The sequence below is a fragment of the Ceratotherium simum genome, chromosome 7 (genome assembly GCF_057802395.1).
Source record: "Ceratotherium simum simum isolate JZ-2026a chromosome 7, ASM5780239v1, whole genome shotgun sequence".
Lineage (NCBI taxonomy): Eukaryota > Metazoa > Chordata > Mammalia > Perissodactyla > Rhinocerotidae > Ceratotherium > Ceratotherium simum.
The window spans coordinates 79,923,625-79,949,852 of record NC_141906.1 but is presented as its reverse complement, the minus strand read 5'-3'; the positions used below and the strand labels follow the sequence as shown (position 1 = coordinate 79,949,852).

The 26,228-nt window shown below is 46.2% G+C and overlaps 1 protein-coding gene and 1 pseudogene across 1 annotated transcript in view; one reads left to right on the top strand and one right to left on the bottom strand.

The window, feature by feature from the left end:
* The window catches only part of FLI1 (Fli-1 proto-oncogene, ETS transcription factor), a 112,958-nt gene extending 92,884 nt beyond the window's left edge, over positions 1-20,074 (bottom strand). Inside the window, exon 1 of the mRNA XM_004438458.3 lies at positions 19,884-20,074. Within this exon, the coding sequence (XP_004438515.1) occupies positions 19,884-19,901 (18 nt within the window). The 5' untranslated portion in view covers positions 19,902-20,074. The remainder of the gene's footprint in view (positions 1-19,883) is intronic.
* Positions 20,075-20,373: 299 nt separating this feature from the next.
* On the top strand, positions 20,374-21,586 carry LOC147916726 (uncharacterized; annotated as a pseudogene).
* Positions 21,587-26,228: the final 4,642 nt, after the last annotated feature.

Here is a 26,228-nt window from a genome sequence, read left to right as displayed (position 1 = left end):
GCAATACAGTTAGGAAAAGGGGTGGAGGCATGTGGGAACACCAGAAGGCCAAAGGAATTGCAAAAATAAACTTCTGCTAATGTTAACACTCTTGTATTCCAGGGCAGGAATAATTAATTGTATATGTTTCGTCACTTAGCAACTCTGAGCTCTTATTCTGAAAGGCTCCAAATATTTCACGTGTGTAGTGAGTACAGCCTTTGGGATCAGACAGACCTACTAGCTGCATAACTTTTTGCAAGTCCCTTGAGTTTTCTATGCCTCAGTTCCAGTCATTGGTAAGTGTGTCTAATAATGATGTTTTCCATGGGTTGTGGTGGGAATGAAGTGCTAAAATGTATTTAAGCGCTCAGGACAGTGCCTGGCTATCGGTTACTACTCAGTAAATATTATTATTATTACTATTGACATTACTGATACCTCCTGCCAAAGTTGTTTTAAAGTATTGATGAGGGAAAGGGCATAGTAATTCCAGAAAAGATCTTGAAAGCCAATCCTATTAACCTCTCTATAGTCTTAGATCAGAGAACTTTCTCTGAAATTCTAACAAACATGAGATATAGATAGTATGCCTCTTCAGTAGGCGTTTTTTTTTTTTTTTTTTTGATCTTGCAAAATGCTTTTATGGCCATCTTTATTACAACATCACTTCGAGGTAAAATTATCATTGGCAGAATCTCCCTGTTCTGCAGTTGAGGAAACTGAAGCATGGGAGACAGACAGCAGTTCCCATCAAAGCCAGCGAGCACAGCTTCCAGAGCTCTATTTGACAAAAAGCTGCCTTGCTTTGCCAGTGAGGAGTTATACAAGCTGAGACCACGTGATACCATAGGCTAGGATTTTCAAAGGTGGAAGTAAGCCTTCCAGAATCTTCTTGCCCTTGAAATTTCTGGATGCATTGCATATAAAAAGCATATCAACCAATACATATGTACCGTATGATCTCAGTAAAACACTAGTCTGATAATACCTTCAAAGGTAACTGTCCTCTCACAGTATTCTTTATTAAACTTTACTTCCCTTTACTGAAGAAGAGTGAGGCTAAGGAAATGGCTTATGGACTCACTGATAATGCCTGGAGAGACTATGGATAGAATGACTAAGCGTGTGATAGTCAGTTTAGCAATGTTATGGAGCCGTCATGCAGGAAAGCAGCCTTTTCATTCATTCGCTCATTCAGCAAAGACATATCGAAGACCTGTTCTCTTTCATGCTTACTCCTGCTTATCATTCAGGGTTCAGCCTAAATGTCACTTCCTTGGGGAAGCCTTTGACCTCCGAGCCTAGGTTAGGTCCCCATATGAGACTCTCTTGAAGCACCCTGGACTTCCCTTTTCACAGAGCTCTGCACTTATAAGAGCTGGCTAAATATCTGTTTTCCCTGTTTGACTATAATTTCTGTCAAAGCAGGAGCCTTGCCCATCTTTTTTTACTACTGTATCCCAGCCCCTGGCACACAGAATGTACTCAATAAACACATGAATATGTGCCAGGTGCTGGGGTATCAAAGACAAACTGCAGAGTGTCTGCCCTCAAGGAACTCACAGCAAACATCAAGAACCCACACTGAGACACTTAAGATGAGGTCACGGGAGTAACTAAACTACCACAGTCACAGAACTGTATTCACACACTTCCTCACCTTATTCCAGCTGCAATCTGAAAAGAACAAAGGCGGAAGATTTCAAACTGAAGAGAGATTTTTCTGAAAACGCATGGGCCACAGAAATATCAAACTAATGATGGACTCTACACGTAATCAGGATGGGACTATTAAAAACTTTAATTAGGCATTCTTAGGGTCTGTGGGTTGCTCTGGATTTTATCCTTTCTGGAGGGCAAGTGTGAGTGAGAAGCAGGACCACGATGGTTCATCACCCCTAAAACCATTATGGAGAGTTAGACTGCAAGGAACTTTGCCCTATTTTCTCCATGGCGTCCATCCACCCTGGTTTTAAACAATTCAACTCAGAAATGCATGCCAAAGATTCAGTAATGGACACAGGACTGACTTTCACAGTGATGTCAACCCGAAGACTTCCGAACCGAAAGCCACCACAGGTCTGCTCATTAGAGAGGCCTAGTAACGAGGTCAGACCTCTGCTCGAGAAGGACTGGGCTGTGTATTCCTCATGGTAACTACAGAGACACAGCAGGTACAGCTTGTCATATGTTCCTATTATCCCTGGGCAAGGGTCACGAAGGAAAGAGAGAAATTGCATCATGTCTTGGAGATATCGAGCATGTAGACCTGTGTAACAGAATGTACCACAGAACAGTACAAACCGAGGGACCACTCCCTGGAGTGAAATTACGGTTCAAAGACCATCACTCTAGCTAGTTATTGCTAAATTAAGTTGCTTTTCTCACATTTATACTTAAGGAGAGATCTTCCTACGATGAGTTATAGGTATCTGGGAACTAGAAAAGCCAACCATCTGTTAAAAGGATGGAGTCTTACGTTATAGAAAATCATATTCACAGCAGCACAAAGCAATAGAGCTGAAAACAACCTTAAAAATAGCTTAGCACAATGCCAGTATTTTAAAAATGAAGAAACTTAAATCACCATGTTGTATAGGATTCTCTTTGGCCAAGGTCATTTTTCAGTGAAAAAGTATCCAGAAAAAGCCCATACCTTTCTTTGACAGCTCAATATACACTTAATCGTAATTTGTGAATATCTCTGTGATAAATTCCAAATGCCTCCATTTTACAGAAGGGAAAAGAAAGCATTATCTTCTTAAAGGTCAGTGAAGAATTGGTGATGAATCCCGGAGACTAGATGGTAACCTTAGTCCCAGCTCCAGGCCAACATTGGTAGTACCTGGGTAATGCAGGACATTCACTTTTCATTCTGTTCTGCTTTAACGTTAGTCATAGAGTAAATGGAAATGTTAGTCTCCATGTGGACAACACATTGCTCACTCAGATAAAAATAATCCATGTAAATATATCCTCCGACCGAATTCAGATTTGAAGACGTTTTTGACCTGAATTACATAGACTTGCACTGTCTGATATGGGAGTCACTAGCCACATGTGACTATTTAAAGTGATTAACTATCACTTTAAATATCTATTTAATAAATAAATATCTATTTAATAAATCACTATTTAAAGTGATTAACTAAAATCAAATGAAATAAAATTCCATCATTGCAGAAAGCCCTGATAAAGACAGTTTTCTTAATCTTCCACTTTCTTTTGCCTTTAAGATAATATTAAGAAAGTTGAGAAGTACTGATGAAGTTTCCCAAGTCTCTTATCCTAAAAATTGTGCAAGAGCCGTGTCTCTCATGAAGTTTCCTATGCATCAATACTTTCAAAAGAGAGATGTTTGAGCCTTCTACAGCCCAAGAAAATATTGCTCCCTTCTACCTAAATCAAATTTAAAACCAGAAATTTAAAGTTACTTGAAAAAGATTAGAAAGTGTTACATTGGCTAATTCCAAATCTGTAAATGTTTAGGCAAGACACAGGACAGAGTTAGGACGGAGGGATGCTGACTTTGTCCAGAATCTTTATACAACCCGACCTCACAAAGAGACACCAGGGTCAAACAAAAGGCGTTTCCTGCAAGGCTGCACGTGCTTCCACTGTGTGAGACGTTCTTCATAATTTGAAATATATATTTGAGATGCTCTCTAATCTCTTTACCTTCACTCTGTGGTTTTGGTGTAGAAAAACAGAACGCTCCTTCAATGCACCATGAAGATCTTGGTGGTCGTTTGTTTTCATGAGGTAAAAAGCAGTAGGACTGATCTTAGCTAGACTGTGGTTCCTAGATTACACAGGTCGATGTCTGAGGAGCTCAACGTCCAGCCCCATGGACTTTAAAATCCTGATTCTGTTGGCTAGGAATAAAACTCTAATACATAATCCAACACTTTCAGAAAATACGACTTAAGGAGAAGCTCTTAATCTCAATCCTAAATGTCTGGATGATCACTTTAAAATGACAAGGGTCACTTTATTTCCCTTTTTTATCTCTTTATTACTTAGCTATTTCAGTGCAGGTAGAACATGGGCAAATGCTCTCCCTCTTCACTTCACTTCTGGTCACCTAATCATATTTGGTTGCATTGTGTAACATGGAAGACAGATACAACCTTTCCTACAATATTGATGATGCATGATGAGAATAAAGACTAACCCTGCCTTGTCTAGTCTCATTACGTGGGAGAAGAGCTGCTGACTTCAACACTAGCAGAGGACCATCTTCAAGGCAAATTACTTTCTGTTGTCCCTTCACTCACATTTAAGTCAATTAAACCTATGAGTAGCTTCAACACTTAAGACAGACCATCACAACCCAAACTAATTCACAGCCTTTGATCATGGGATTCAGTTCTACAGTCCCTCCTAGGTTGGAAAACTCTTCTTTCTGGAAGGGGATGGAGAAGCAGAGAAATAGAAGAACTGAAATCTCTGCATTAACCAGCTTCAGGCCTGGCCCTGTATTCCTTAACCTATTACCACAAGGGCACTGAGAAGATAACAGAGGAGGTGGCACAGGTGAATGTGGGGGAGCCAGCGGGTGTCTGGGCAGCTAGATGGGCATGTTAAAACTATTTACAAGGCAATGTTGTAGAAAATATATGTTTCATATTCTAGGAGGGCTCTTGACTCTTTAAAAGCAGAGACAACCCTCAAAAAAAAACTGAGTAGCATAGGTTGGACAGGAGAATTTTGTTTCTCTGGTGTTTTCAATTTCACATAACTGTCTTTATCAGCAGCACAAGCCTGGAATTCCTGAAGCTGCACTCATATCCTGCCATCGGTTTTTACGTAAAACCCCCATTGATTGGGATGGGAGTTTCATGAGTAGAACAATGGCCGGATACGAGGGAGGGAAAGGAGGACTAGGTGATGTTTGGTCTGTCCTGGTGCACTCGGCGGGGAGAGTGACTATATGGGTAGAGATGTGAATACGTACCTAATTGACGAATTTAACCAAATGCCAGTAAGTCTTTGGAATCATTAAAGCCAGAAAAAACAACCCAACAAATTCAATTTAAGCAACATTTATTATCCGTTATGTTCACACACTGACCTGGATGAGAATAATAACTAAGATAATAATAACCAGCATTTACACAGCACTTTACAGTTACAAAGTGCTTTCACTTCCACACTTCTATTGATTTTTATAATTAGTCAGTAAGGCAGGTAAAAAACTTAATATTTCTTATTATTACTATCATTTCTATTCTTATTTTATAGATAGGAAAGGAAAAGATTAGAGAAGTTAATATCTGGCCCAAGATCACACAGCTAATAAGTGGGTTTAACCTAGATTTTCACACTTCAAATTGTACATGGCTTTCATGGAACACATCTGCCACCATCACAGTGATTTGCAAGACACTCCAGCATCTCACTGCTACCCTTAATAAAATGTCTGGGTCACCTTTCTTAGGCAAGAAGCACCACACAGCACACAGCATTCCCACATTACATTGTGTGAACACAAAGTTAACATTTTGTAACTCTGGCCGACTGAATATTGCTAACCATCCCCTGACAATGAAGAGCGAAGGGTGATCTCTTTTTAGTAAAAAGTTCAAGTGAGGCTCAGAAACGGAAATGTTGCATGGTTTACAACTGACAACAAGAACAACAGTGTAATGAGCCACCCAATAGTTAGTTATATTACAATAAATAATTAAAGCTTTTCTTCAAGAAATTCAATGCAACTCATCACTCCAGATTTTTACCAAATCCATGGGAGAAGAAGATTGTACTACCATTAGTCTTAGTCCTTTTGGGTGGATGGAGAAGCTGAGGTTAAGAAAGGGAGAGCAACTTTCCCAATGTCACCCAGCCAGCCTAAGAAAACCAGGAGCAGAACTCAGATTACCCAAACCCCATGCCCACTTTAGCACTTTAGAGGGACTGATACATACACAGATCATGGGTCCTCTCCCAGGGGAACATGGGCCTGCTTTGTCAGTGTCTTCTGCATTTAGTGCAGAAGTGTACCCCAATAGGTTCATCACCAACCTTTTTAATGACTATGAGGAAGCAGGTGGAGAATGAGGGTTGCCGTAATTGCAGACAACTCCCTCCCTCCAATCAGAAGGGAGTGGAAGGTAGCCTTAGCATCTGCAAAATGCCACACCACCTGTTCCATCTCCGATGAGACTGACCCACTCAACTGGCAGCTTGTCGATGCCGACTGGCTGCATTATGAGGGACTCTTATGCTCCATGTAACACTCCCCTGACCCTTCCAGAGGACCTGAGCTCTGAGCCACCCCTCTCTCCCAGTGATGGGCATACCAAGGTGCCCACCTTCAGTGATACCCTTGGTTTTTCCACAGGAGTTCACCTTCACTGAGGCATCTGTCTCTGTCTTTCCCCTAGTAAATATGCTTGTTTTGTGCACAAGGATAAAACATTCTCTCCTGTTTCCAATTATTTTTAACAATTAAGCATGCAAATGTGTAAGCAACATTTATTAAACTCGTGTTGACTTTTAGGGGGAAAAAAAGATGAACCAACAAGAATCTGAATCATCAAAGAGCTCTTACAAAACCAGCATTTTGAGCCTTTAATTGGAAGTGAATCAGAAACAGGCATGTGAAATTTCCCATGAAATACACACACGGTTTAAAAATCTAAAAAAGGATACTTTGGGCAGAGAAGAGTCTGGGTCATACCCAGTCCAACTGATGGAAGAAATGATTAATTCCAGTGAGCTACAAACCCAGCACGCTGCTTGACAGTGGCTTGTCTATAAGAATTTCAGGGGGCGAACCCTGGGAAGGCAGGGAGGGATGACCATGGAGTTCCTTTACCACAGTACAGACCCAGCAAGTATATAGAGATCCACAAATCTCCAGAAGGAGGAGCTTAGAGGCCCTAGTGTTCAGAGGAGCAGATCCACATGCCTGGATGCCTTCCCTGAGGCACCCTGGGAAAATGCTCCACATGCCTGAAAGGACATTTCCAGGAAAGTAGTCTGCTTTTTCTCCCTCCTGTTTCTAGAAAAGTGCAGAAAGTACAGGTGCCCCTCAAATCCCTGAACTCTAGGGAAGTCCTGTGTTGCACCAAAGACCATACTTGCGCAAGATTACTTGTGCTTTTGACCCAATATGCTCTTTTTGTGGAGAAGGCCAAGGTCAGAATATGGTTCTCTACAAACAGCATTATCAGGGCAGGGGGAATTGTGTGAGGTAACGCATGGATCTTCGCTCTAGGATTCCTGACTAGCCATGGACAGGTACAGGGCTGGTTGCAGAGTACAATGCCAGGAAAAGAAATCTGTCATGCTCATATGTATTAGTGTGGTCATGCCACCCCTCTCCCCCTGGCATCCCCAGAGCAGGTTCTGTGGGGCTCAGCATCCCAATCATACCCATACCCACCCTCACACACTCCCCTCATGCCATAGTTTCTGAGTTAATTTCTTTTTTGAGAATATCCTTTCAACCTGTTTCATTTGGGAGAAATCAGTATGAATTAACCATGATGAATTAGCCCTCTTGCTTAGAAATATGTCTCTTGTCAGGGGAGCTACATTTCAATTTCAATTGTTATCCATTCCAAATCAGGGATCCTTGTAAAGAGAAAAGGCTACTTTCATAACATTTGGGTGGCTGCATGATTGCTTAGCTGTCTAGGTGGTTCCTATGGAAAATGCCATCTTCAATTCCCCAGGAGTATTATGATAATGGTCAGGAAAGAAATCATGAGTGCCTGTGGATTCAATAAGCCTTGATATCTTTGCTCCTGGAAACAGCCTCATTGTGGAATGTGTTGTCTGGGCTCATGAATACCTGAGTTCTGCTTCTAGTGTCTCCTGCCCATTTCTCATCTTTAGACACACCACATCTTGAAGCCTCAGTTGTCTCTTCTGTGCAATGGCCTCTTATGTTCTAAGAGTATTGGGGGGTTTCTATAAGTTGGCAGCTTGTGATATTTGCCTTGGGAGATATGACAGAGAGATACAAGCAGCTGTCCCCTTGTTACCCTGGATTATGCCTCAAGGTCTTTCGGAAATAATGTGCAGGGTAGGTGGCAAAGGCAAGTGGTGAGAAGTGATAGGGCATACTCCAGGCAAAAGAGGAAACCAACACATTCATCCCACTTCTGGAATTTCTGCTTCAATTGACATCGATAACCCTTTGGATATACTGTGAAGCCTCTTTTCTTATATGCGTGTTTCTAGAATTACAACCTCAAACACAGATAGGGTGAAATCTCTAAATAAGAGGGTTTCTTTACTAACTGTTATAGTGAATTAGGGTAACAGAAGAGTAAACCCTATACAGAGAGGTATTCCAGGTATCTCTTGAAAGTGTGTATGGGTATGGGGTGGGGGGTGTTCATGCAGTGTTAGCGAGGAGAATGGACGAATTTTCTCTCTTTGAATGAAATCAAACTACAAGAAGTAGGATGAGTTCAAGTGGCTCATTGACCCCTGATAATTGCACATGGGGCCCTTCATGATGCTGTATAGGATGCTGTGAAAAATCCAAAGGCAGACACTCACCCCCATGCATTGAGAATGAAAATTTTAAAATAATAGGTTCTTCAGTGCTAAATTATGTTTAGTCCCAAGGATCCTTGGAGCTACGGTTTTCTTTGTTCTGCCAAAGGAAAAAGGAAATACATCAGGAAGCTGGGCCAGTCCACAGGAAGTCTCACTTGGGCTGATAAAAGGAACTGATGCGAGGTGGCTGTGGATGCAGTTATAAGTCAATCAGCCTTGAAATAACAAGAAATGCTATTCAGGAGAAATGGGAGGCTGAAGTTAGCCTTTCTTGATGATTTCCCTTTAAACTTGCAAAACATTCCCTTCTTTGTGTTTTTTATAATCGCCCCCAAATCTGTTTTTTTTTTAAATGTGTTTAGTTTGTGTGTGTATATGAGTAAAAGAGAATAAAAAAGAGAACAAGAGAGAGGGAAAGGTAGGAGGGTAGAGGAGGAAGCATCAAGTCAAAGAATATGCTATTCTCTATTGAGCTACAAAACTTTTTCTTTTTGTCATCTCATTAACTCATAAAGTAGAACAGAACCTGTTTGTTTCAGCCTCGCCTGCCTGCTCTCCAGTACCACTGCCAACAAACTCAGGCAGGCTCTCTCACCTGGGAAATACAGGGCTTAGGTCCCCTTGCATAAAGGGTGGTGAAGAATTGAGCTATGCCGTGAATCTGACCAGGGCAGCCTGCGGGTGGGGGCCACTTAGACTAAAGAACAAAACAAACAACAACAAAACCTAGGTGATCCTCAATAGATGGATTAGGTATGAAGCCTAAACTTCATGGATGTGTGTATCAATCTGGCAACGTATCACAGTGGCTAAGCTCTATGAAGTTGGGAGGCAAACAAGATTAGGTTCAAATCATTGCTTTTCCACTTTCTACCTGTATGACCTTGGGTAAGTTACTTCATCTCTCCAAAATGAAAATAATACCTACGTCTTAGGATTTTTATGAGAACCAAATGTGAGTATGTCTATAAAGGTTAAAACAGATGCTGGCACATAGTAAGAGCTAGACAAATAGCTTACTCTTTTTCTTCTTATGACTGTAATTGCTCCTCCTCATTGTTGCTCTCCCTCAGATGGAAGGTGAGTGAATTTCTTACTCTTAGGTGAGGAGTAGGGAAAGAAAGGCCTTAGTGAGGGCCATTGGGGCTCATGCAAAATGGTGGGTGATACAGTTTCAAACTGAATTGGGGCCTTTTGGGGTTGACTGTGCCCATAGCACAGCACCACTTCCTGTTTTAAGAAGAAGAAGAAGAAAAGAAGCCTTCCAGAAACCTCATTAAGAGGCTCAAAATTCTTCTTGGACATCAAATAACTCCTCAAAATACTGTTTTTTTAAGAGTTAAGTGTAAATGAATCAAAACCAGACGAATTCAATTTCCCTTCAATTAAACAGGATTTTTTAAAAGAGCAGGGGAAAGGTGCTTGGGGCCATATGAGTTTTGGGTTTTAAATGAGACCAAATTTTGGAAGAGTGTAAGACCCCTAAGCAGAGTCAGGCCCTATTCTTAGTTTGTATTAATGCAAAGAGATTAGCACAGCTCCAGTGTCACTCACTAATAAAAACAACCAGCTCACAGAAATTCACAAAGCACCTCCTAAGAGCCTTAGCCTTCAACTGGCCTCGAAGGTCACTCCATAACTTGGCCCTGGGATTTTGGAAGAAGTGCCACGTGGGCCCAGACAGAACGTCTATGAGAGGTTCAGTCATCTACACCTCCAAATAAAACATGTTTTTAAAATCTACCGAGGATCAGAGTCTTAAGAACATGGGAGCTGAAAGGAAATTTTGAAATCATACCTTCATTTTATACATGAGAAAACTTTTAACATGAGAAATTTTACATGAATACTGAAGGAGTGAAGTGACTTGCCTAAGATCCCACAGCTCATTTAGGGTAGAGCTGGGGCTAGAATTCAGGTCCCCAGATGCTAGGCTGGACTATTTCTCTCTGTATTGACTACAAAATGGGATCCAAAAGTATCTGAGATCAACTCATTTTGGGTAGAATGATGGTGCCCAACTCATTTTTTATAAGCCCATTTCTAATTATGCCTCTTTATTTTTACATCAGTTTTTTAAATCATAAAAGCAATATATACTAGTGATTTAAAAATCAAATACTACGTAAGTTTATAGTGTGAAAATCAAAAGTCTACTTCTCCCCGCCCAGAGGCAACTGCTGTTAATAGCTTCTTGTACATCCCTCCAGAAATTGTCCGTGGATAAATAATCACACATATGTGTGTGTTTTCGATTTTTTACAGAAATGGAACCACACATTTTGGAACTTGCTTTTTTCTATATAGTAGTATACCTTGGAGAACTTTCTCAGTGTACATTGTAAAATTGATTTTATTCCATTTAACAGTTTCATGGTATTTTCTTAAATGAATCTTCCACAATTTATTTATCTAGTCTCTTATCAATGGACGCTTACATTATTTCCAATTTTTGCCGTTACAAACAATGTGACAATAAACATCTTGTACATATATCTTTGGTATCTCAGTAAAGATGTCTGTAAGATAAATCTTTAGAATTGGAATTATTATCAAATTTGTATAAATATTTAATATCTCAATAGATGTTTCCAAATTGCCCTCCAGACTGATTGTACCAAGATATATTCCCACCAGTAGGGTAAGAGAGTGACATGTGCCCTTACTCTTTCTAACACGAGGTATTACGATGCATAGCTGTTTTAATCCTTGCTATCCTCATAGGTGATAAATGTTAGAATTTCATTATTTTCATTTGAATATCTTTATGTACGTGCTTGAGATTCTTTTCATAAGTCTATCGGCCATGTACATTTCTTTTTCTAGCATTGTCTACTCATAGCATTTTTGCTTATTTTTCTGCTAAGCAGTCTACCTTTTTCTTACTGATTGGTAAGTAGTCTTTGTATATTAGGACATTTGCCCTTTGTTCAATATATGAGAAATATTCTTTCTCAGTTTCTCATCTATCTTTTCCCTTTATCTATGGTATTTTTCTCCATGTTAATATATAAATAGAGGAACTAAAGCTGAGAAAGGGAGAGTAAGAAGAAGGAATTTCCTTGGCTGAAGCCCTGATTTTCCAAAAATGTCCATACAATGGACTGGTTCACCATGATGGAAGGGGCAATGGAAACTATAAGCTGGTTGTCACCCTTGGGAAAATGTGCCTAACTTTCCTTAGAACAAAAAGCCACTTAAATAAAGATCCCCCTAGTGAGTATTGCTTCTTTTGGAATCTCCAATAGTCAGAGCTTAAAATCAATCAGAAGGCTGAGAAACCTCTACTCTCTAGAGGTCTGGAAGAAATAGGATAGGCATCTTGTTCTTGTTCATGTCCGTGGAGCTCTGCTGAGCACTGTGCCTGGCAGTATTCTTCAACTTTGGGCTGAATGAATAAATGAATGAGTATGAATTCAGTGATAAATGCCTAAAGGCAAAATGATTCTGCACGCGTAAGAATTTCAATCTAAATAGATGAATTTATATATGGCAGCATCAACTTAAAGACAACTCATAAACTGAATAATTTTATAATAGTAATCTGTTTGTTTTCACATTTCTGCTACATGAACAATAGTGCAAAATCATTCACTCTCAGACTCCTTCACACATAAAATCAATGAATACCCATACGTTCAGACCTAACAACTCTGCTACTGGAATGTTAGATTCCAGTAGACATGTGAAACCCACACGTCTAGAAATTCAAGGTTAAAGCTCCCATGGCACCTGTAATTCTGGCCCCTTGCATGTGTGCACTGAGATGTGACATAAGGTCTTTCATTACCTGGGACACAGCTCTGTCCGAGTAAATGGGCCTCGCTGTTGGGAAAGCATTTCAGTTTTCAAGTCTCCATTCTCTTGGAGGTGGCTTGAAAAAATTACATGCTCTGGGATTTTGATCATTAACTAAATGGCAGGCACATTGTTCCCCAAAGATGAGAACTATCTTCAATATTTCAGTATTTTGGTTCATTTTTGTAGGTAGAAAAGAAGGTAGGTAGAAAAGAAATTTTGAAGCTGTTGTAAAGTTGATCTGAATTATCTGAAAATGCATCTGAACACTTGATCTCTGATCTTATTTGGAATGATGGTGACGACCCTCTGAGTTTTTGGTTTGCTTGGGTGAAAAGTCAGCATTTCTAAAAGAAGCAATGGGCACAGCCAACCTATGAAAGTATGTCAGACCTATCTGAATTTCCATAGAAATTTGATTTGAATCTCAGGGAAACAACCTTTCCTTTTGTCTCTTCTCAGTTACTCTCTGCTGACTCATTCTCAAAAGGAACTAAAGTTGTAGCCCAGGATAGCTGGCCCAATTGAAAAAACAGCTTGTGGTGAAATCTCCAGAACACTGCGAAAGAAGACACATTTAAAGGAGTGAAAGGATAATCACATTTGTACGAGATCTGACGAAACAGAGTTTCTCTTCCCTCCCCTGACTCCACGTTTAATAAACTGGTATCTTTAAAGACAGCTGATAGCATGGTCTGGTTGCCTGAACCTATCCCTGGTTGTCTAATCCTGACTGCGAATCACTTCTTTTGGCCTCTGATAAGTGATGGAGACTCCCATCTCCATTTCCTAATGAGTAGGATGAGAAGGATAGGAAGGATTCTGTTCCTAAGAGATTTGTACGCTGTGTAGATCATCCCTCTATTAAAAATTTTGTGATTCCTTCTTTCTATATATATTATAAAACCCAAATTCTTTGTTATGATATTTAAGGTCCTCCATAATCTAGTTCCATCCAATCTCTCCACTCCTACCTTCTCCTTCACATGCATTCCCCCACCAAAGTATTCTACTTTCCTAGAAAGCCCTTAACCATATCTTCCTGTGTAAGTCCTACCTGTCCTTCAAAGGCAAGATCCAGGTCCACCTATGCCAAGAGACGGGAAGGCTGGTGTATGTAGAAAAAGCAAGTATTCTGGAATCAGAAACATGGGGCTTGAAAATCAATTCTGTCACCTATTAGCTGTCATCTTAGGCAAGTTACCTAACCTCTCTGATTTTTAACTTCTCCCATATGAAATGGAGATGTGATGATATTACCTCCCATAGGGATGTTGTGAGGATTAAATGCAAGGGTGTGTGTGAAACTGCTTTGTAAACAGAAGGGATTATATAAATAACTATTGTTATTAGGTCTTTTTCTGTCTCTCCAGTTGAAACTGCTCTTTCCTTCCTCGAGGCTAGCATGACACTCACTGCATTCCACTCTGCACACACACATATGGCTTATCCTCCTGCTCGGTCTCCAGGGCAGCAGCCCTTTGGCCACTGGCATTGTATCTTGACAGCACTTAGTCACCTAGCTCAGCCCCTGCATAACAGTCATGCGATAGACCTTACTGATTTGCAGTTACTAACTTGCATTCATATGGCTGGCATGAGTTTATCATGCCAATGAGGCTAAGGTTACAGACTCTCATAAGCCCAGCTAGCTTTGCACAGAAAAGGGTTATTCCATGGATTGTCTAATTCTGTCAAACTTCCAAGATATTGGCCCTGAGGGTGACAATGTGGGGAGAGACAAACCCCATCCATTGCCTCTGGGGAAACATCTCAAAGTACACAAGCAATTAACATTGGGTCTATCAGGTCAGTAGAGAAATTAGTGTGCCATCACTTAGTTAATACCATCCCACTGATGAATTAGTATGTGAATAGGATGAACACTATAGATATAAATCATTAAAGCAGCAGAAAATGAAAGAGAGTGTAGTCTTCTGCAGAGGAAGACACCTGCACAGCCCTCAGATTACTAAAGGAGCTATTATGACTGGTTGAAGATTTTGTGTGATTTTGTGTGTGTATTGTATGTATTGGCCAACGTCCTTTAGCCTTCTCAATTTGTCACAAAACAACAAGCAAAAGATAGATTTAGAAAGACTGTTTTAAGCACAGACCAAAAAAAGAAGTCATGTTCTGCAAAACAAAACAAGACAAAAACATTATTCTATACCTACATAATGCAGCTGGTTGTCTAAAATGAATGAAAGTAGTAGATTTTACATTCTAACACTAGATAGTTGGTCCTTAATCTGAAAATCTGTCTATCAAACTTCAGATAGAATGAGACTTCTCCCAGAGAAGACTAGGACTTTGCTGATGGCCTGAGTGTTGACTTACAACTTGGGGATATTTTCTGAAGTTTGAGGTAGGATAAAGGCCTCAGTCCATTAGAAATTCTGCCTGGTGGTTTGTCATCATAAAAATTTTCCCAACTTTTTTTTTCGCTGGGGCAACTCAGTACTAGCATTAGACTAATGTTCCATTTCTAGAAAATAGGCTTGGTTTAAAGCAATCACTTTCTAAAACCAATGCCAAGTTAACTAGTTGACCCCAAACAGAAGACATTGAAATCCTAAATCTTATCCAAGACCTACTTTCTACGCAGTCTGGAAGGTAGGTACATAAGATATGTTCTAATGCATCTGAATATATTTTATTTAAATAGTCAAATATTCAATAATTAAAAGAATTGAAATAGGAAGTCAGTCCACCCATCCCTCCTCTGTAGAGGGGCCTATTGGCTATTTAATAAAATACTGTATTTTTTGTTGCCTCCTGGTAATGGAAACCTTGTTTAAGTAAAATACTATATTTTAGGCTGTCTCCTGGTAATGAAGACCTTGTTTATCTACAGGAAAACAAGGATTTATTTTGGAAAACAGTTACGTAAAAATCCTATTCAAAAACTTGGTTAAGTAGGGAAACAATTTAAGATGGTAGTAATACATTTTTCATTAAATAACAGAAGTGTCTTTAGTCCAAAGTGCCAGATTCTTCATGATTTTTTGGTTTAAAGGCTTCTCTCTCTGTCTATCTCTGTCTCTGTCTCTCTCTCTCTCACACACACACATACACACACACACTGCCTCCAGGATGCTATAATTCATAATAACGTAATGAAAGCAAATAAAATCTTCATGGTATAGTGGAAAGAACACTAGCCTGAGGGTTAGAAGCCTTGAATTCTCACTCTGACTCTGTCAGTGTGATCTTGGGGACAATTCATTAAAGAGCTCTGGGCCTCAGTTTCCCCACTCATAAAATGAGAATATCAGCTAAATATCTCTAAAGCTCTAAAGTTGCAAACCTGTAAACTTAAATTTGAATAGCAGCAGAAGTGGAAGGAAGCATTTTTGCAGAAATTATTCACAAACATACCAGGATTCACCATTTGGTAAATACTGAGGGAAGCAATTCTACATGCTCAGGGGGACAGACAAACTGACAAAGTCTGTCTTGTCCAGAGTTCTCATGAATCTAGGTGATATGAAGGCTAACGGTGGTGGTGAGGGGGGAGGGGCTCCACTTTTCAAAGTGAAGGCAGCATCCCTTTTTGAGGACAGAAGTAAGTCTTGGTTCCCAAGTATTCCTCTGCTGCTTTCTCCAGGGATACCATCCTGAAGTTTCCCAACGGGACAAACATTGCCCTGTCAGCCATAACTTCCCTCCTGGCCTGTCTGATGCATGGACTGGGCTCTCTGCTGGCTTCCAGAGCCTGGCTGTAACCTCAACCTCTCTTTCCCATTTTGCTCTCCCATCATTTGCTGGTTGGGTGGTGCTGCCCTTTCCTGAGGTAAAGGACCAAAACTGCCAGTAGCTCTGCCCAAGTGCAACTCTGTTCAAGGCATCCTCCCTGACCATCCCGGCTGATACAGCTACAGCACGTTCTGTCCCCTAACCTGCTTCACTGTTCTTCAGAAGACGTATCACACCTGGACATACGGTCATGTATTTTTGTGTCCCTCACCTCCACTAGAGTGTAAATTCCAGCAGAGTTTTGATCTTTATTTTATCCTCAACACATAAAGCAAAACCTTGGAACAAAATAAACACATAGGCTGTTAGCTCAGGGCCAATCTTCCTCCGCATAAAAAAGAGGAGGATTGGCATCAGATGTTAGCTCAGGGCTGATCTTCCTCACACACACACACAAAAAGACACATAATTGGTATCTGTTGGATTAATGATATACGTATTACGGTAGATCCAGATCATGATTTGATTTTTTCACCAATCAACCCCCACAAGCCCTATCCCCAAGGAAAAATTCAATCAATGTGCATTCAACTAAAGTACCAGACGTTTTTTGATCCTTACTGTGATTTATGGCAAGGAGGTACTTTGGCCCCATTTTATGGATAAGGAAATGGAGACTCAAGGAGCTAAGTGCATTGCTGTAGGGTAGACAGCAACTAAGTAGAAAGCTGAGAATGAACCCAGGTTTTCTGACTCCAAGTCCACTGTTCATTTCCCTATTTCATTCACCACATCTGCATCTTCTCTGTTTCCCCATCTTTAATGGCACCATGTGTATTGAATCAAGCTCCCATAGATAAAATAATTAGATGCAATTGAAGCCTTCCTAGAACTAAGATGCAGTTTTTGAAACCAGGTCATTTCTTAGAGCAGCAACCAGTACCACGTGCTTTTCAACACTGATAATATCACTTTTCAACACTGATAATATCACTGTGGGGTGTAGGGGCGGGGTGGGGCGTTGTTTAATATCACACATTAACTTGTCTGTAGCAAAAGAAGAGTGCAATGGCTCCCACAAACTTTGGTGCTCCCGATGTGATCCTCAGAGGAGACATTCTTGGAAAGGAGAAGAGAACATGATACAGAAGTACTTATCATAAGAGGGGCAATGAGATTGAGATTTTGTAATCACACAGAGTTGTGCAAATTATGCACAAAATAAAGGGTTTCTGCAAAGAAATCCAGACGTGCCTGGCGTCCTGGACCAAATACCTCCTCAGTGCTGAGACCCGTAGGTATTTGGAAATATAGATATGCCTTATATTTGAGGAAGAAATACACAGGCGCATAAAAACCACATCCCAGAATTACGCAAAGATGATTTGTCAAAGCCATTCAAACTGGGAACACACATTCTGGATTTGTGTCTACAAATTAGATATGGTATAGTATCTTCAGATCTCTATCAGTCTAGGACAGGATTTTGTGGCCCTCTATCAGTACAGGACAGGTACACGTCCTCGTAAGAGCATACGAGCATGATAGTTTAGGAACAAAGAGGACTGGGAAGATACTATTGTAGAGGTAATTTAGTCCTGCTGTTTCATTTTTACAACAATTTTGATGCTCAAACAGGCTTGATGGACTGTGCATTCTCACAGGGACAACAGGAGTCAGCTGGCCTCTCTTTGTCCACTGTCCTCTCCAAGCACAATGGGAGTGGGGTCTGGGAACCCCAAGATCCAAAGGTCACACATGAACAAGAAACTGTGGCTTTCACACAACTTAAATACCAAAGTACACACTAAAGACTCACTCCTTCAGAACTTGGGGGACTGAAGATAGCTTGAAAAGCCACTGCTCTGTGGGTGAGTCTGCATAGCCGGGTCACCTGGATGAGAGACAAGGGTGCTCCTGGGGAGAGTTTGGAGTGACTCACAGGCTCCCGCCACTCACAGGGAAAAGAAGACCTTCACTCCCATACTTGGCATGAAGCTCAGGGTCCTGCTCTAAGCCTATTCTCACTGCCTGCCATGCCAATCCCTATGTTGTGTATCTAAAGAAGTTAGCACATCCTGGGTACACAGACCACAGCTTCCTCCCTTTGCTCAGGGCCTGTGCTTAGAGGTCTGAGCGTCGCGGAGATATTGCTTCACTTCTCCTTAGGGTGTCCACATCAAGACCCCGGAGCCATCTTACCACCCTTCCGGATCAGATGGGGGCTTTCTGGGTAAGTGGTATGTGTCCTTATGAGGGGCCGTCTTCTAGAGTGGAGCATCTTATTACTGAACCAGGAATACACAGACATTGCATGCACGCATGAACGTGAAGAGAAACAGGCATGAAATGACCAGTGACCACCCCACCCTCACTATTGGAGTCCTCTCTCACCCACTCATCACCCACACACTCTGAATTTGAGGAGCCCAGGCTCACAGAGGCTCCTTTTAACCCATTACAATCAGTCATCTCATTTCCAGATTTTCAAGTTCCTTTTGTTGCCGCCTTTTACCTAAGTCAGCATATTTCAAACTTTCAGAAAAAAAAAAAAAACCTTAGAAAATAAAAACCACTACCCCACCCAAATGATAAAAATCTCTTGAATTCTCCAAGCCCAACATCTTGCCCTCCTCTTACTCAGCCCTGAGTAAAGAGTCCATTCCTTTGGGTTCTGGGGAATGGCGGGCTCTGCCAGTCCCCACATCACCAGCCTAATAGTTTTTCCAGACCGGCTGCTGCTTGGCGTTGTGCGGCAGCCTCGCAGCCCACTTCTGGTCCCATTCATTCCTCTCAGTCCTCTAAGGCCAGTCACGTTAGGGGGTGTCCCTCTTCTCTGCTCCTGGCCCCACTTCCCGTTCCAGAGGAGTAGGCAGTGAACCCTCCTGAAATCTGACATGAAACCCAAATCCTCACCCGTCCCTCTGGGCTGCAATTTGCAAACCAGACCCAGGCGTGAGGTGTGGAGTGAAAGTACGGAATAGGGGTTGGGGGCTAGGATTTGGCAGGGCAGTCACCGGGCCGCCGGCTCAGAGCCAGCCACCTTAGGATAAGCGGCTCTGAAGTGCGCGGGACTCTCTTGGAGAAGACCCTGGGAGCCCTTCCCCTGGAGCGGGCGCACGCCTGGCGCAGAGTGCCGCGAGCCGGCGAGGAGGAGCGGCGCGGACGGAGGCTGTGGAAGGAGATTCCCCGCCGGAGAAGCGGCGAGGCCGGCCCGTTAGTCCCGGGGAGGCGGCAGCTCCCAAGCGCCGAGGACCGGCAACAGAAGTACCAAGAGGAAGGGAAACGAGCCCGCGCTGACATGTAAACAGGGGCTTCCATCTGGAAGAGCCGGCTCCGACAGACCCCCAGACGCATACTTGCACCCCGATCCGCCTGCAACCAATCCACTTGCCCGCCCTGGGGCCCACCAGGCAGGGACCCGAGCTGGTGGCGGCTGCAGCTCTCCCCCCTGCCGCCTTCAGCCTCGGGTGAGAGGAAGCCGGCCGCCAGGCGAGTGCCCAGCGCCAGGGCCAGGGCGCCCTTGCTTGCCAGGTGGGAGTGGTGGACCCAGCGGTCTCCGGTCCCTGGCTTCGATCTGCGCCCGGGGTCCCCAGGTTTCAGGCCGCCCCGCCCGCAGCCCCGCCGGCAGCGCGGTGGGAGGGGGCCGGGCTGAGCTTTGGGGCAAGGGGTGCAGGGGAGATTGCCCGCGGCGGGGAGCCCAGTGGATCGCCCCCGCGAGCGAGCCTGGCCACCCGAGCGCGGGAGGAGACGGCGCGAAGCCAGGGCGCGGAAGGAAGGGAGAGTGGCCACGTCTTCCGGGACCCCGGCGCCCCGCGCCCAGTCTGCCTGCCGCCTCGCCACCCTAGCCGGCCCTGCCGCTGCCCGCCCACCGCCCCGTCGCTTACCTTAATAGTCCCGTCCATTTGTCCAAGTCTGCAGCCGAGCCCCCCAATATTCCACACATTGACCCGGTTACAGCCTGACCTCGCAGCCCCTTCGGATTAGCCCGGCGCGGCCTCCCTGGCGCCCTGGGCCCTCCCTGTGTGCCCCCCGCGAGCGCCCTGCCCTCGCTCCCCTGTGCACGTTTGTTGTTGTAGCGGAGCGAAAAAGAGACAGTTAACCGGATGAAACTTTTTTTCAGCTAATTTTGGGAAGTGACTTCACTTTGCGAATCGGGGAGGAAGTCCTATCTCTCTCTCTCTTTCTCTCTCTCTCTCTGTCTCGCGCTCTCCTCTCTCTTCTCTCCCCCCTGCTCTCCCTCGTCTTCCCTCCCCCCACACCCCCTCTTCCTCCCCTCGGCTGGTCCTGCTTTTCGCATCACACACACTATATAAATATACGTGGAGATGCCCAGATACATTCACGCGCTGCGCACACAGGATACTTGCTCTTGGGAGATAAGAGTGAGCCGGGAACAATGCCGGGGTCCACGCCCGACGCCCGCGCCCTGATTCCCGCAGTCTGTACCCCCCACCCCCAACACCTTCCCCCAAAGTCCAAAACCCAACGTCTTTGGCCTCCTTCCTTTTCCCGGGGCTGTTGGCTGAAGGTGGACCTCCTGACTCATTCACTTTCCGTTTCTTCCCACAGATACGTTCATTAATGCTTTTTCCAGCCGGAGTCAAACTTTTTTGGGGGGTGGGCGGCGGGAGCGTTTACTCGCGCTAGGGATAACCTGGAGCCTACTGCCCGGAAAGATCCGGATGCAGACTGAAGCAAACCAACCATTAAAAAAGGCACCCAATGGGAATTTTTCCACTCAGGCTCATGGCTGCCGAGTCGCGGCCGACTCCTGGAGCGGCTCAACGCATCCATGCGGACTCAGGGCAGTTCCGGACGGACCCCTGCTGCCCAGGGCGCAGACTGGGTTCCCAGCGCATTGTTAGCAGAGGGGCGCCCTCGGGGCAGTGCGCCTCGGCCCCCTGCTCCTGGAGAGTTGCCGGCGCCCACCGAGGGCGGGGACCAGCGGCATCCTAGGCCACCTATCTGCGCCTTCTAGGGTCAAACCCCTCACGCTTACCCGGACCCGATGGCCCAAACCCCGGCGCCCAGGCCAGAGCAGCCTATGAAATGCCACCCCGAGCCCCAAGAAACCTACACTACGGCGGCACCTTCCTCCAACCCTGCCAGGTCTCCAGAGCACAGCACGCAACATCACGGCACAGACTCAGACATCTCACCGGGTGAGACCCGGGACCCCTGCTCCGGACCATCGTCCCCACCCAGCTGTGAGGCCGGCCTCCCCTCGGCCCGCCTTGTCAGCCCCCGCCACCCAGAGACCTCCCCGGTCCCGCTGCAGTGCCACCGAACTCTCCAGTTGGGGCAGCTTCAGGCGTCCCGGCGCAGTGAGGGGACTCCCCTGGCGCTCTCAGCCTAACTCCCTTCTCCCCGACTTCCAAAACAGGTTACCTTGTCCACGCTCTCCAGACCACGCTTTGGACTTTCTCACTTTTATTTGAGTCCACCCGGGGAAGGAGGAAAAAAAAAATCCAGAGGAGATCCGAATCAATTGGAAAGAAAAAATTTCCAAAGGGTGTCCACAGCGGCGAGAAAGGTGATATTAATTCATTTCTTCAGGAGCAATTGAGCCCGAGAGCTCGGTCGCCTCCCTCCCTCCCTCCCCCCCACCCGCCTCTCGAAATTAGTCTCATCAATTCAGCTCCAATTTTGGGTTTGAATACAGACACGGGTCTGAACGTGACCAGACCCGGAGTGGCGGGTGCAGCCTGCCAGCAATTGAGACTCAGTGTGTGTATGGAGGAGTGGAGGGGGGGTTGGTGGGAGGGGGTGGGGTGGGGGCCGGGCCCACCCCCACCCCCATCTCCTGTCTGCTTCTCAATCCAGGGGTCTGCTCCGGGGCTCCCCTGGGACCGCCACATCTGGTTACCGCTAGCGGGGTCAGTCCCCCCCTTTGCCTGGGGCCACCAGTTCTGGAGTTCAATTAAAAGAAATCAGGCTTAACCCTTTCCTCCCCTCGGCCCGGCAGCTCGCCTTCTCACTCTTCCCTTCAGCGTTTCCACATGCTTTCCAGAGAGGAAAGAGGTTAAAGGGAAAGGAAGAATGAATTACATCCTTTCAAACCCCAAATTGTTTCCTTTTCAGCCCAGACTCTGCCGACCTTCAAACGACAAGAGGGCTTTCAGGAGGGTGCGGGGAGACCGCTTAGCACCCGGACCTGACCAGAAACCAGGAACCCCCAGCCACATTGCCCCTCTTTCTGGGAGAAAGGACTCCAACTTCACCGCCCGGAGGCCCCCTGCCTGGTGCTGGGCAAACACTGAGGCCGTTAATGGCCACCCCACACCAGCCGCTGCTCCCCCTCCGCACACACTCCTCCTAGTGCTTGAGAAGGCACCTCTGTGGCCAAACCGTTGGCTAGGTTTCTCTTCCCAATTCCTATTCAGCCTGGCAAATGACAGGTTGTCTTCACTGTGCTGATCAGTACAGTCACCCCAACATCCTTAGCACCCCCAACTCTTTTTAGCAGGAGCTGCGTCTCCCTTTGGGAGTGCTCAGTATGAAACCAGATTAAAATGAGGACTTGCCCTCTAACTTTAGCTGTGGAACTCAATAGCACTTTCTGTTTCTGCCTGTAAAACCAAAGCTATGGCAATTTCATAATTTTGAAGATGGTGGTGGTGGGGAGGGGCTGGCATAGGCACAACTGTCACCCCCTTGTGACTCACCGGCTGGCAGTGGTGCCATGCCTTTTAGTATTTACCAGTCCCTCCATGAGAAGCTCCTGTCCATTCACAAAGTCCTCCACCCAGAAAGAAGAACCCCACAACTCTGAACAGCTCTCTGAGGGAATATAAGATTGCCTCCATCCCGTGTTGACATGCTGGTGGGCAAGGTTGCCCACTTACGTAACCCTGGGTTTAATGCTCAACTCTACTGCTGCCGCTTCTTTTTTAAATCCCAAAGCGGGAAAAAGCCCTAACCAAACACAACAGTAAACAAGTTTGCCCTGTTTAACGTGGTTACCACCAGACATCTGGAAAGATGGTTTGATCCTGGCAGCTGACATTGTTTTCACGAGCAGCCAAAGAGAATATTTCGAATGTTTGCATTGAGACAAATTGATAGAGAGCCTGTGGTGAGGTCGCTGCAAATGAAAACTTTCTTGGAGTAGTGTGTGGAGGGAATGTGTGTGGCGGGAACGTTTCCCCTTGTCTTTCCTCCCGTTTCTCCCCTTCCTCCTTTTCTCTCTCACCTCTCCCCTCTCCTTTCTCCTCCTGGCCTAGCTAGGGACTGGTGCCCTGGGCCCACACTTGCACACGTCCTCTTTCCTGGCTCCTCAGAGATGGTCCTGCCTCTGCCTTCCCCAGACTGGGCAGGGCTGGTGACCAGAAGCTGGTGCCGGTACCATACATGCCCATGCCACCAGCCCTGCCTGGCTTTCAAGTAAGGGGAAGCTCACAGTCAAGGAAGCCGGCCAGCATTTAAAAGAAAAGGTACCAACTGGGAAGAGGGGGACCAACAGGATAGCCCATCACACATTTCTAAGTCTAGGGTCACTTACAGAAAGCATGCACATGGGGACAAATATTCAGGAAACATTTGGATTTGGAGCATTTTCATTGGAACTTTGGTGGGATGACCTGCCTCTCACCATCCGCACTTGACGATATTTTCAAAGATGCGGAAGTCCTGCTTCCCCCGGGAGTGGAGCGGCGGGGTGAAACGTGTCTTGGCTCGCTCAATGTCAGCCCTTTTGACCCGGTCAAGACTTTCCAGACGCGGCTTCCCGGGCTTCTTCGGTCCCAGCCTCAGTTGGGGGTGGGAGAACGCGACAAACGGAGCCCGATCCCTGGGCTGCCCCGGGATGGTCCCGTTACTTGAAACCCCGAAAGATGCCAGGCCTGGCAGAGCGTCTAGGGCGGATCCTCCCCCCTCTGTCCTCCCTCCTTCCAGCCCCTCCAGTCCAGCGCGGCCTCAGCGGCGGGCATTCGAGCCGGCAACCGGCGGCTGGGGGGAGGGGGGGAGGGCGGGGGAGAGGCGGGGGCGCGGGGGAGGGATGGGTGAGCGAGCGCCAAAACTCCAGACTGCACAACTGCAGCTTCAAGTGTCGGGCCCCTCGCTCGAGGCCATAATTAATTTGAGATTTATTTTTATTGGAGAACTCGAGTCTCGTCTGACCTTAGCCAAACAAGGCAGCTCGAGCCGCCCCTGGATGCGCTTGAATGCCGGGGAATATTTCTGCAGGAAGGCTCTACTGGCGCGCCTGCTTTGAATTTGTTTCTCAGACTTCATCTACTCACAGATTGAAGGAAGATTTAGAGCCTCTGCTCGCCCTGCCCGCTCTCCACGCTCGTTCTTGCCTTAGCGCCAAGCGGGTTCAAAACGCTACGTGGGAGGCCGCGGCGGCGGGAGGGCCGGGGGCCAGCAGGCTCGGGAGGGGGAGGGTCTCTGCGCTCCCAGCCCGGGCTGCTCCCGGGCCGGGTCCCCAGACCATACGGCGTCGATGAGTAAACCCCAAGGGAGTCCGAGGCTGACCAGAGAGCGCAGGCTGACAAGAGGTGGAGACCAGCCAGGTGCCGGGACCCTCACCCAGTGGCGGTGCCTAGATGGGGGCCTTAGAGGGAAGGGAAAATTCCAGCCTCTCCAATCTCCATCCGCCCTGCCTCCTAGCCGCCCGAAGCAGCATTCATTCTAAGTACAGACCTGTGCCCTTGAAACGCTGCTTCAGAACCTGCCGGCCAGATGCTGGCCCTGGGCCGTGTTGCTGTGAACATTCTGGGGCTACCAGCCTCCTTTCCTCTGGTAGGGGGTATCTCACCCCAAATGCAGCATGGGCTGACCCCGAAGGCTGGTTGATGGGGGAGCGAGAGCAAGGGGTCCGGGAGACTCGCAAAAAGGGAAAGAGGAGGACCCTGCCAGTCTCGCGTGGGGCGGGCGATGGGCCTGAAGGGATGTGCTCCGCGCTGGGATTGACAAGTGCTTTGTACGGCGCTGGCACCGTGTATGTGCCTGGTCAGGGTTACTCCACTGGGTCTCCTGCGCCCTCCACCTTATATCTGCAAGTGGAACGTCCTGGTTGAACGTTCCCACTGGGGGACCTGGCTCCTTGGGTTTGAATTCTTGCTCTGCACTTACCAGCTCCGTGTCCTTGAGCAAGTTCCTTAACCTCTCTGTGCCTCAATGTCCTCATCTGTACGTTGGCGTTATAATAGGATGCACCTCAAAGGGCTGTTGTAAAGACGAAATGAGCATTTAGAACTTGCCTGGCTGTGAGCACAACTTTGCCCTTATGATTTCTATCTTGGCTGTGCCCCTTGCAAGCTGTGTTACGTTAATCTCTCAATGCCTCAGTTCCTCATCTGCAAAATGGACTACCCTCTAGGGTTGTTATTACTATTAAAGCTAGTACAAAAACACTGCTTAAACAGGGGCTGGCAAAAGTACATATCTTAAGGTTACCACCATTACTCACCTACTGCGTGTCAGTGTCTTAAGGAGTAACCGGTGTTCCCTCTCTGCCTTTCCCTCGCTCCTTCCAGCCTTATGGCCCTAGGCGCTCTCCGGTGGTCCCTCCCCGAGCGCTCAGCGGGTTCTCAGAACCCAGATCGCTGCCCGGGTAACGTGGGCACCCGCGACTCCTGAGGGCCTGGCTCGGCTGGCTCCCGGGGCCCGGGCGCCTGGGCCCGCGGTGTTTGTCAACAACCTCCGAGTGGGTGCCTGACGCGGAATGGCAGGGGCTTGGCAGTCGGGGACTGTTTGTGCCCCTCTGGCAAATGGTCGGCATAGAGAGCCGGCGGAACAGACCCAAGATTGTCCCTGCCACGCAGACCTTTCGCCGTCATCAATGCACCCCTTTGTGCAACAATACAAACTTTGTGGCTGCTGAAAAATTCATGTTTTTCCCCTCGAAAAGAGCACTCGCGGCGAGCGGCTCCTCTGGAGGCCCACAGCTCCGAGGCCACGGCCTCTCTCCCTCCCACAGGACCGCTGGCTCTCTTGGGCGGGTTTGCTTTCTCTCTGCCCTCTGGCCTGGGTCAGGCTCCTGGGCTCCCACTTGCCCCTCTGGGGTTTGTCATCCCCGAGGTTTTGGGTCCCTGGGTGTGTGCACACTCGAGGGTCCATGTGGGTGGGAGAGAGCCTGCAGCTCCCCGCCCCGAGGCCGTTGGCAGCCCTTAGGGCAGAGCTGTTCAGCTCGGCTCCGTGTGCTGGGAGTGGTGGGGGTGGGAGGGGTTACAGCTTCCTTAACCTTCCAGGAAAACCGGACACAACGAACCCCAGCGCGCTGTAGT